General features: G+C 48.4%; 1 protein-coding gene across 4 annotated transcripts in view; it reads right to left on the bottom strand.

Moving 5' to 3' along the window:
• Positions 1-12,048, bottom strand: part of SCNN1A (sodium channel epithelial 1 subunit alpha) — a 33,972-nt gene that overhangs the window by 9,363 nt on the left and 12,561 nt on the right. For all 4 annotated transcript variants that reach the window (XM_073020418.1, XM_007967331.3, XM_007967332.3 and 1 more), the window contains exons 3-4: positions 8,490-8,757; positions 6,384-6,574 (exon numbers count right to left, since the gene is read on the bottom strand). In XM_073020418.1, coding sequence (XP_072876519.1) covers positions 6,384-6,574; positions 8,490-8,757 — 459 coding nt within the window. The remainder of the gene's footprint in view (positions 1-6,383; positions 6,575-8,489; positions 8,758-12,048) is intronic.

The raw sequence follows: 12,048 nt of genomic DNA on the forward strand, positions 1-12,048 counted from the left end.
TCTACCTTCTAGCCCAGGCTTCTCTCACCAGGCCATCTGGGCTCACCAGCCTTAACTTCCGTGCTGCCTTGTAACTTCTCTCTTGTTGCACTACAAAGATTCTTGCATGTCCCTAACTGCCCATGTGTCTAAATGTTAGTTCCCCATTGAATCATGAGCTCCTTGATGACAGGAGCCACATCTCATTCATCTCTGTGTCATCTCTGGGTTAGCTGCATAGTTCCTGTCATCTAGGGGATGGAAGAGATGATTAATAAATAGTTGTTGAGTGAGGAATGAACGAATGAATGAATGAATGAAGTGGGGAGGTGGAGGAGAGCAGGGTTAAAGGAGAAAGTGTGAGCAGTGGTGAGCACGGAGCTGAGGGGAGGACGATCAGTACCAAGCGTTTCCGGGCCGCCTCTTGCATCGGCATGTCTCAGAATGGTAGATCCAAAACTCATCTGTGACAGGTGTGGGGACAGAGAGAAAGCAATCACAGAGGCATCACGGCTGCAGTAGGACTGTAATTTCACAGCAAACCACAGGTTCCAGAACAGGGAGCCTGTGTGGGGTAAAGCACAGCTCGCAGGCCACACAGCGCAGAGAGGATCTGTGTTCTGCTACCCTGCCATCTTGGAGCTAGGGACGGGAGCAGGGCAAAGAGGAAAAGGGGACTTCGGCCAGTGAGTAGCAGAGGAGGAATAAAGAGAAGAGGGAGAAGAGGCTGGCCAGAGATAAGGAGTGGGGTTCTGGTTGTACGGCCTTGAGCAAGTCATTGTTTCTAAGCTTATTCTCCTCCTCTGTAAAATGTAGGATGGTTCTGTGAAATGAGGAGATTGGAACCAGATGATCCGGGATATTCCATTGGCCCTTGAAGAACACAGGCACAGAGGCATGACATACTGGTGCCCATTCTAGGAGGTACTAGGAAGTCAGCACTTCTAGAGCCCAGACTAGATGCAGAGAAGGACTGAAGGAGAGGCTACAGAAGTGGCCAGTCCTGAAGGCTGGAGAGCCCTTTGCACACAGAGAGGGGACAAGCACAATGTGGTGGGTGCCACCCCCATGGAAAGCAGGCACAGGTTCGATCAACAGGTGAGGTGGAGCAACATGGATGGATTTTAAAGCATAGAGCTTCGTTGAATTAAATAAATAAAAAGTGGCAGGGCATACTGGCTCACACCTGTAATTCCAACACTTTGGGAGGAGGCTGAGGCGGGTGGATCAGTTGAAGTCAGAAGTCCGAGACCAGCCTGGCCAACATGGTGAAACCCCGTCTCTACCAAAAATACAAAAATTAGCCAGGTGTGGTGGCGGGCGTCTATTACCTCAGCTACTCAGGAGGCTGAGGCAGAAGAATCGCTTGAACTTGGGAGGTTCAGTGAACTGAGATTGCACCACTGCACTCTACAGTGAGGCTCTGTCTCAAAAAAAAAAAAAAAGTAAGAGGTGAAATGGGATCTATAACACAGCACCATTTATGTAAATTAAATACAGATTTTGCAAAAACACAGAGATACACACTAAACACATTAATATAGTGGCCTATGAGAATCAGTATAATGTGGTGGTTAAGAGCACAGACTCAGCCGGGCGCGGTGGCTCATGCCTATAATCTCAGAACTTTGGGAGGCTGAGGCGGGTGGGGTCACCTGAGGTCAGGAGTTTGAGACCAGCCTGGCCAACATGGTGAAACCCCATCTCTACTAAAAATACAAAATTAGCCGGGCATAGTGGTGCATGCCTGTAATCCCAGCTATTCAGAAGGCTGAGGCAGGAGAATCACTTGAACTTGGGAGGCAGAGGTTGTGGTGAGCTGAGATTGCGCCATTGCACTCCAGCCTGGCCAGTAAAAGCGAAACTCCATCTCCAAAAAAAAAAAAGAGCACAGACTCCAGAATTAAATTCCTTGTATTTGAATCCTGGGGCTCTAACAAGTATTAGATGTGGGACCAAACAAGTTACTTACTTAATCTGTACCTCAGTTTCCTCAGCTGTAAAATGGGGATAATAAAAATATCAACCTCACAGGGGTGTTGAGCATGAAATTATGCTTAGAATGGTGTTTAGCCTTAGTAAGAGCTGTATTAGCTCACTAGCACAATTACAGGGATTCATTAAGATGGCTAAAGTCGAAAAGACAGAAAACAACATGAGGAGGATGTAGAGAATTTAGAATCTTCATACATTGCTGGGCCAGGCGTGGTGGCTCAAGCCTGTAATCCCAGCACTTTGGGAGGCCGAGGCAGGCGGATCACGAGGTCGGGAGATCGAGACCATCCTGGCTAACACGGTGAAACCCTGTCTCTACTAAAAAATACATAAAACTAGCCGGGCGAGGTGGCGGGCGCCTGTAGTCCCAGCTACTTGGGAGGCTGAGACAGGACAATGGCGTGAACCCGGGAGGCGGAGCTTGCAGTGAGCCGAAATCACGCCACTGCACTCCCGCCTGGGCCACAGGGCAAGACTCTGTCTCAAAAAAAAAAAAGAATCTTCATACATTGCTGTTGGGAACGTTAAATGGTACAGCCGTTTGGAAAAGTCTCGCAGTTCCTCAGAATGCTAAATATAGAGTTACCACATGACCCCGCAGTTCCACTCGTAGGTGAACACCCAAGAGAAATACAAACATAGATCCATACAAAAACGTACAGGAACGTTCACAGCAGCATTATTCATAATAGCCAAAAAGTAGAAACAATCCAAATGTCCATCAACTGAGAATGGATAAGCAAAAATGTGGGCCGGGCATGGTGGCTCACGCCTATAATCCCAGCATTTTGGGAGGCCGAGGCAGGAGAATGGCTTGAGCTCAGGAGTTAGAGATCAGCCTGGGCAACATAGTGAGAGCTAGTCTCCACTAAAATTTAAAAAAAAAAAATAGCTGGGCATGGTGGCCTGAGTCTGTAGTCCCAGCTACTTGGGAGGCTGAATCAGGAAAATAGTTTCAGCCCAGGAAATCAAGGCTGCGGTGAAGTCTGATCGTGCCACTGTACTCCAGCCTGAGTGACTGAGTGAGAACCTGTCTCAAAAAAAAAAAAAAGTGGTATATCTACACAATGTAATAGTATTCAGCCATAAAAATGAAGATCTGATCCAGCTACAAGATGGATAAGTTTTGAAAACGTTATGCTAAGTGACAGAGGCCACTCACAAAAGGCCACATATTGTAAGATTCCATTTATGTGAAACGTCCACCATAGGCAATCCATAGAGACAGAAAGCAGAAGAGTGGCTCTCAGGGCTTGGAGGAGGGGAGAAAATGGGGAAGAACTGCTAATGGGTACAGGGTTTCTTTCTAGGGTGAGGAAAATGCTCTAAAAACAGGTCGTGGTGGCCGAGCACGGTGGCTTACGCCTGTAATCCCAGCACTTTGGGAGGCTGAGGTGGGCGGATCACAAGGTCAGGAGATCGAAATCATTCTGGCTAACACGGTGAAACCCCGTCTCTACTAAAAATACAAAAAATTAGCCGGGCATGGTGGCAGGCGCCTGTAGTCCCAGCTCCTCGGGAGGCTGAGGCAGGAGAATGGCGTGAACCCGGGAGGCGGAGCTTGCAGTGAGCCGAGATCGCGCCACTGCACTCCAGCCTGGGTGACAGAGCCACACTCCGTCTCAAAAAAAAAAAAAAAAAAACAGGTCGTGGTAATGGTTACACAACTCCAAATATACTAAAAATCACTAAATTATACATATTAAAAGGATACATTTATGGTAAGTAAATTATATGTCAATAAAAGTGTTATTTAAAAAAAGATTATAGGGTAGGGGAAAAGGGTGTAGTTATGGGGGAGGAGAATGGGGAGAAAGCCATGCTAAGGAGCTCCAGCTTGATGCTGGAGGCCATGAGAGACACTGAAGGATTTTAAACAGCAGGATATAGTTTGGATGTCTGTCTCCTCCAAATCTCATGTTGAAATGTGATCCCCAATGTTGGAGGGGATCCTAGTGGGAGGTGTTTGGGTCACAGGGGTGGGCCCCTCTGGAATGGCTTGGTGCCCTCCTTGCAGTAATGAGTGAATTCTCACACTATTAATTAGTTCAAGAGCCTGGTCTCTCTCTCTTGCCCCCTCTCCTCCCCTTCCACCATGGGTAACAGTTTCCTGCAGCCTCCCCAGAGGCTGAGCAGATGCTGGTGCCACGCTTGTACAGTCTGCAGAACCCTCAGCCAATTAAACCTCTTTTCTTTATCAATTACCCAGACTCAGATATTCCTTTTTTTTCTTTTTTTTTTTTTTTCAGATGGAGTCTCGCTCTGTTGCCCAGGCTGGAGTGCAGTGGTGCGATCTCAGCTCACTGCAACCTCCACCTCTTGGGTTCAAGTGATCCTCCTGGCTCAGCCTCCTGAGTAGCTGAGGCCACAGGTGCGTGCCACCACACCTGGCTACTTTTTATATTTTCAGTAGACACGGGGTTTCACCACGTTGGTCGGGCTGATCTCTAACTCCTGACCTCAGGTGATCCGCCCATCTCGGTCTCCCAAAGTGCTGGGATTACAGGCATGAGCCACCACACCCAGTGAGATATTCCTTTATAGCAACACAAAATGGGCTAACACACAGGACTAACTGGAATAGCGACGTGTGGTGACGTGAAGTAAGGATGAAGTACAAAGATTCCTGTGGTTGCAGAAGGAAGGGATGATTTGGAGGCAGAAGAACACAGTAGGGTGGAGGGGTGAGTATAACAGCCCAGGCGAGAAATGAGGCTCTGAGCTGATCTAAGTGCCTAAGTGCCAAGACAAAGATGAACCATGGACTTTCTGTTGATGGGGAGGCAGGCACACAGAGCAAAGGGAGGGCAGTCGATGAGGGCATAGGAAAAGCACAGGTGCTCGAGTGATGGTTAGATATCCTGGTGGCAGGTGTGGGCTGACTCAGGCTTAGGCGTTGCTACCATCTTACTTCCCAGCTGGTAGTTTCTGTCCTCAAACAAACAAAAAGACTAAAGACGGAACAAAATCATGTACTGGGCAGAGTGTGTGTGAAGGGTGAGAAGTGACACCATGCCCTGTGGCCATTCTTCAGCAACAGGGGAGGGAACGCCCCCTGTAGAGTGGAGCTAGGTGGAGGCAGAGAGATGGCTCCAGAAAATCAATGAGCAGGAGAAGGAGGAGGCAGGGGAGGAGGAGGCCAGAGGTTACAGAAGGGGACCCCCCTTGCCTCAGCCTCTCCCAGCCATCAGAGAACCTGCAGCTGCTATGAGCTCACTGCAAAGACATTATAACAGGGGTCCTCACAGAATGAATGCCCGAGGGGCGGTGGGGTGGGAAGAATCCTTAGCCAGGGCCGGCCCATTTCCAAGGGCAAGTCATTTCACCTGTTTGAGTACAAGAGTAATGAAACCCATCATTTACCACGGTCTGTAATGTAAAGTGCCCTCACGTTTGTATCTCGCACTTGCTGCAGCTCTTGAGATGAGTGTTATCGTCATCATCTTCACCACTTGAGTAAAAGTGCCAAAGGGGCACAAATTATATAGTTTTTCCTTTGATGTAGCCCAAATGCCTAGAACAGTGACTGGCACATAGCCCCGATAGTCAAAACTATTTGTTGAATGAATATTGAATGAATCTCATTTTTTGTTTTACTTTCATTTTGCAATCAAAGAAATAGGCTCTGAAGAATGATATGATACATCCAGAGTCACCTGGCCAGGAACTGACAGAGCTAGAGTGGGAGTCCCTCAACCCATGCAAGTCCACCTCACTACTACTGCCAGCCTCAGCTCTGGGAGCAGAGTATGGGACAGACGACCTCCTAGGCCTTTTTGAGCTTTGATGCTCGGGAGAAAAGGGCCTTAGAAAGACCAAGACACTGGCCAGGCGCGGTGGCTCACGCCTGTAATCCCAGCACTTTGGGAGGCCAAGACGGGCAGATCACCTGAGGTCGGGAGTTGGAGACCAGCCTGACCAACATGGAGAAACCCCGTCTCTACTAAAAATAGAAAAAAATTAGCCAGGCGTGGTGGCGGATGACTGTAATCCCAGCTACTCGGGAGGCTGAGGCAGGAGAATCGCTTGAACCCGGGAGGTGGAGGTTGCAGTGAGCCGAGATCGCGCCATTGCACTCCAGCCAGAGGAACAAGAGTGAAACTCCATCTCAAAAAAAAAAATAAGACCCAAGACCCATGCTTCCAGCCTTTGGTTTCTCAAAGCCCCAGTCTTCCCAAAGCATCCTGTGAGGCCGCTTCCCTCAGATCCAGCAGTGCAGGGAGCAGCAAGAGTTCACAGGGCACTCTGGGGCAGGGTGTGGGCCCGAGGCCAGTGCTTCCCCCTGGCCTGCCGGCACTGGCATTTTTTTAGTCAACAAGCATTTCCTGGGCCCTGCCCATGCAGGGCGTGAGGCTGACCCAGGGAAGGGGACCCTGAGGAGAGCAAGGAGCCAGGCAAGACTGACTCACGCCTGGTTGCAGGAGACCTGGTTGAAGCGGCAGGCAAAGATGAAGTTTCCCAGTGCGTCCTCCTCCAGGGATGGCAGAGTCTCTGGCAGCCTCGACAGGATGTTGATGTAGTGGAAGCGGTACCACTCTCTCACTGCATCCACCCCTGATGAGTATGTCTGGTAGAAGCAGTCTGATTTGTTCTGGTTGCACTGGACACAGAGACCAGAGTCAGAGGGGTAAACGCAGCCGTGGATAAGCCCCTTGGCAGGGCCAAGGGCCAAGAATGAGTGATCTGGGGTTCTGAGGACTGATGGACGGGGTCGGAAGCCAGGAGCAGGGAAAGACAGAAGTGGAAGAGAAGCAGAAGTCCCCAGGAGCATGGACCAGGAGAGCATGGGATTAAGGGAATTGCCGGCCAGGAGGGAGACCAGCAGCTGCACACACACGGTTTGGGTTCATTTATACCTCCTCTGCTGGGGGGGCGCAGGGAGGAGCAAGACTTTCCCTCCCATTTCACTGATGGAAAGACTGAGGGATCAACAGATTTGTTCCAGCAAGAGCTGGGACTAGAACTCTAGTCCCCAGCCCACTCTTACTAGTGGGAACCTCCCTCCCTCCCTCCTTCCCTCCCTTCCTCTTTCTCTCTCTCTTTTTCTTTTCTTTTCTTTCCTTTCTTTCCTTCCTTCCTTCCTTCCTCTCTCTCTCTTTCTCTCTCTCTTTTTTTTTTTTGGCAGACAGGGGCTCATTCTGTCACTCAGGCTGGAGTGCAGTGGTGTGATCAAGGCTCACTGCAGTCTCCATCTCCCGAGTTCAAGCGATTCTCCCATCTCAGCCTCCTGAGTAGCTGGTACTACAGGCTTGTGCCACCACACAGGTTACTTTTTGTATTTTTTTGTAGAGATGGGGTTTCACTATGTTGCCCAGGCTGGTCTAAAACTCCTGTGCTCAGGTGATCTGCACGCCTTGGCCTCCCAAGTGCTAGGATTACAGGTGGGAGTCACCACGCCCAGCCTCATTTTATATTTAAAAAAAAAAAAAAAAATTGGGCCAGGTGCGGTGGCTCACTCCTGTAATAGGGCACTTCAGGAGGCCGAGGCGGGCGGATCACCTGAGGTCAGGAGTTCCAGACCAGCCTGACCAACATGGAGAAACCCTGTCTCTACTAAAAATATAAAAAATTAGCCAGGCGTGGTGGTGTATGACTGTAATCCTAGCTACTCAGGATGGAGGCAGGAGAATCGCTTGCACCCGGGAGGTGGAGGTTGCAGTGAGCCAAGATCACGCCATTGCACTCCAACCTGGGCAATAAGAGCAAAACTCCGTCTCAAAAAAAAAATTAAGTTTCCTTTTTTTTGTTTGTTTTTTGAGATGGAGTCTTGCTCTATCGCCCAGGCTGGAGGGCAGTGGCTTGATCTCAGCTCACTGCAACTTCTGTCTCCCGGGTTCAACCGATTCTCCCGGCTCAGTTTCCCAAGTAGCTGGGATTACAGGTGTGTGCCACCAAGCCCGGCTAATTTTTGTATTTTTAGTAGAGATGGGGTTTCACCATGTTGGCCAGGCTGGTCTTGAACTCCTGACCTCAGGTGATCCACCCGCCTCGGCCTGCCAAAGTGCTGGGATTACAGGCATGAGCCACCGCGCCCAGCTAAATTTCCTTTTTTTACTGTCTCCTTCTTCTCTATCTTGGGCTGTTAGCCCAGTTCTCCATCACGCTGGAGGGTCCCAACTGTGTCCCACTAGTGGGGACTGGAATTCAGAAAGTTGCATTTTCCTTCCTGAATCAAGGACCAGAAACAGTAAACAATAATAATAATAATAATAATAATAATAATAATAATAATAAAAGTGCATTTTCCATAATAGATTTGACTTCCTACCCCTGAAGCGTTTCTACACAGGACCCCAGGGAGGAGGCCCCAAAAGCTGGGGCATCAATAGGTATTATTTTAATTATCTAGTTGTTATGTGTATTTATTTACTTATTTTTTTGCCCGCGAGCCCACCACGCCCCACGTGGTGTCAGTGGGCTGCGCAGGCGGGTCCGGAAAGTAGCAGAGCCCATGGGTGGGCGGGGCCAGGGGCTGGCGAGGGGCGGGGCGGGCCCCTCGGCGCTGCGGGCCTCACCAGCTGGAAACCGATCTTCCAGTCCTTCCAGTCCACTTGGGGGTTGTTGTCCCGCACGCTGGAGGCCGCGCTACGGGCTTGACGGGCCCCGTGAAGCGGGGGCGGGACCCTCAGGCGCTGCAAGGGGTGCGGCAGAGTGCCCCGCAGGTCGCGACGGCCGCGGGAGCCGGCCACGAGGGTGCGGGAGGAGTCGTATTTGTACAGGTCAAAGAGCGTCTGCTGTGTGATGCGGTCCAGCTCCTCCAGCTCCTCTTTAATTTCCGGATACCTGAAGGGGCGAGGGGAAAAGGGTCAGGCCAGGGGCCCTGGCGCGAGTGTCTGGCCCCTCCGCGGGTCAGGATCCTCATCTGTGCCCCAGGAGACGGGTCCATCCCGGAGAAGCCTGGGCGGGGCTGGGGTCGTCGTGGCGCCTCCCGGCCGTCCGGCGGTGAAGGGTAAACAGGTGTGTCCGCCGGGAAGGCGAGCCCGGCCGGGACGGCAGTTACTGCGGACTGTTTATTGAAGGAGAGAGGCAGGAGGCGCCTGTCGTCTGCGGAGCGCTCTCCTCCCCCTCGCCCGGACCTAGAAGGGAACCCGGAACTTGTCTGCCCTTTCGCGAGGAGGAGAAGAGTGGGGGCCTCGGCCTTGGCGTGACCGCGGTGCCCAGGTCATCCGGCCCTGATCCCCTCAGGGGAATGGCCTTTCGGCGTGCCGCTTGGCACCTAAGAGTTCACAACTGCACTTTTAGAATCTCCAACTGTAAAAATACAGGATGCCGCACCCACCCCGCCTCCCTCCTCCAAAGACTGTTCTAATGTATTTCGGGTGCAGCCCAAACACCATAAATTAAACACAGCTCACTGTAAATCCCTACATTCCTTCTTAATACAGTTCCTATTACCATCTCCATCATGAAAGTCCAGAGTAGCAAGGCCTTGGAGATGTAATCTACCAAAACACAACAAATATAGAACTAATAAACTGAGAAAGGTTGCAGGGTACAAAACAAATACACAACAAAAATTCATTGCATTTAGGCCGGGTGCGGTGGCTCACGCCTGTAATCCCAGCACTTTGGGAGGCCGAGGTGGGCAGATCACAAGGTCAGAAGACCGAGACCACCCTGGCTAACACGGTGAAACCCCGTCTCTACTAAAAAAAAACAAAAAAACAAAAAAAATTAGCCGGGCGTGGTGGCGGGCGCCTGTAGTCCCAGCTACTCGGGAGGCTGAGGCAGGAGAATGGCGTGAACCTGGGAGGCGGAGCTTGCAGTGAGCCAAGATCGCACCACTGCACTCCAGCCTGGGCGACAGAGCGAGACTCTGTCTCAAAAAAAAAAATTGCATTTCCGTCTCAAAAAAAATAATTAATTGCATTTCTACATGCTGGCAACAAAAAACTGGAAAACCAGAAATACAACAGCAATATTAAATAACAGAAACAACATCAAATACATAGAAATAAATGTAACAAAAGATGTGCAAGACTGAAAAATATATTGAAATCCCAGCTGAAATACATCAAAGTTCAGAATAAGTGGAGATATATATATACACATATATACACACACACACACATATATATATGGATTCAACACAATCCCTATCAAAACTCCAGCCTTTTTCTTTTTTGGACAGGATCTCGTTCTGTCACCCCAGCTGGAGTGCAGTGACACAATCACTGCTCACTGCAGCCTCCTCCTGGGCTCAAGCAATCCTCCCACCTCAGTCTCCCTAGTAGCTGGAACTACAAGTGTGCCACCACACCAAGCTCATTTTTGTATTTTTTTGTAGAGAGGAGGTTTCACCACGTTGCCCAGGCTGGACTCCAACTCCTGAGCCCAAGCAATCACCAGCCTCAACCTCCTAAAGTGCTGGGACTGCAGGCGTGAGCCACTGCACCCGGCCCCAGCAGATATTTTTAAAGAAACTGACAGACTGATTCTAAGACTTATCTGGAAATGCAAACAATCTAGAATAGCCAGAAAATTTTAGAAAAGAAGAACCAAGTTGGAAACTGTATTCCTCCTAACCTTAGTATTTCCTATAAAGTCACAGTAATCAAAACAATGTGGTTCTTGGTAAGGAGAGACAATAGATCAATGGAACAGAATAGAGTCCTGAAATAAACTCACGCATAGATGGTCAAGTGATTTTTGACCAAAACACCAATTCAATTCAGTGGAGAAAATAAAATTTGTTAGCAGATTCTGCTAGAACAACTGAATACTGTATTGGGAAAAAAAAAAAAAAAAAAGACCCTCAATCTCCACTGAATACTGTATTGGAAAAAAAAAAAAAAGACCCTCAATCTCTACCTTATACTATACAGGCAAAAGTTAATTCAAGATGGATCATAACCTAAACATGAAATTCAGAACCATAAACACTCTAGAAGATGGAAGATATCTTCCTGACCTTGGGGTAGGCAAAATTCTCTTGTAAGAAAAATATCTAACAAATAATCCCTACAACAACCCTATGTAGTAGGCACTTTATGAACAGACCTACTTTTTTTTTTTTTTTTTTTTTTTAATGAGACAGAGTCTCGCTCAGTCGCCCAGGCTGGAGTGCAGTGGCACAATCACAGCTCACAAGCTCTGCCTCCCGGGTTCATGCCATTCTCCTGCCTCAGCCTCCCGAGGAGCTGGGACTACAGGCCCCCGCCACCATGCCCAGCTAATTTTTTGTATTTTTTTAAGTAGAGACGGGGTTTCACCGTGTTAGCCAGAATGATTTCGATCTCCTGACCTTGTGATCCGCCCACCTCAGCCTCCCAAAGTGCTGGGATTACAGGCGTGTGAGCCACCGCGCCCAGCCGAACAGACCTACATTTTTTAAAGATTCTGACCCTGTACACAGCTAGTGAGAATATAAAATGATACAATCACTTTGGAAAACAATCTGGAAGTTCTTCAAAAAGTTAGATATAGAGTTACCATATAACCCATCCATTCCACTCCTAAGAGAATGAAAGCATATGCCCCCCGACCACACACACACAAATGTGCACAAATGTTCATACCAGTATTATTCCTAATAGCCAAAAAGTAGAAATAACCCAAATGTCCATCAATTGATGAAAGTATAAATAAAATGTGGTGTATCCATACACTGGAATAATATTTGGCAAATAAAAAGGAATTAAGTGCTGATTTATGCTACAACATGGATGATGCTTGAAAACATTATACTAAATGAAAGAAGCCACTCACAGAAGACGACATATAGCATGATTCTAATTATAGGAAATGTCCAGAATAAGCAAATCTATAGACAGAAAGTAGACTAGTGGTTGCACAGGCTAGGGGTTAGGTAGATGGGAGGGAAAGATGAATGCCTGCTAAAGGGTAGGGGGTTTCTGTTGGGGGTGATGAAAATGTTCTAAAATTGATTGTACTAATAATTGCACGATTCTGTGAAATATATTAAAAACGATTGAATTTTAAGTGGGTAAATTGTATGGCGTGTGAATTACATCTCAATAAAGCTGTTTTTTAAAGGAATAACACCTAATGAAAAGATCATCTTGATATATAATTCTTATAAATTAACAATTTGAAAAAAAATTTAATGACCAA

This window comes from Chlorocebus sabaeus, chromosome 11, assembly GCF_047675955.1.
Source record: "Chlorocebus sabaeus isolate Y175 chromosome 11, mChlSab1.0.hap1, whole genome shotgun sequence".
Classification (NCBI taxonomy): Eukaryota; Metazoa; Chordata; class Mammalia; order Primates; family Cercopithecidae; genus Chlorocebus; species Chlorocebus sabaeus.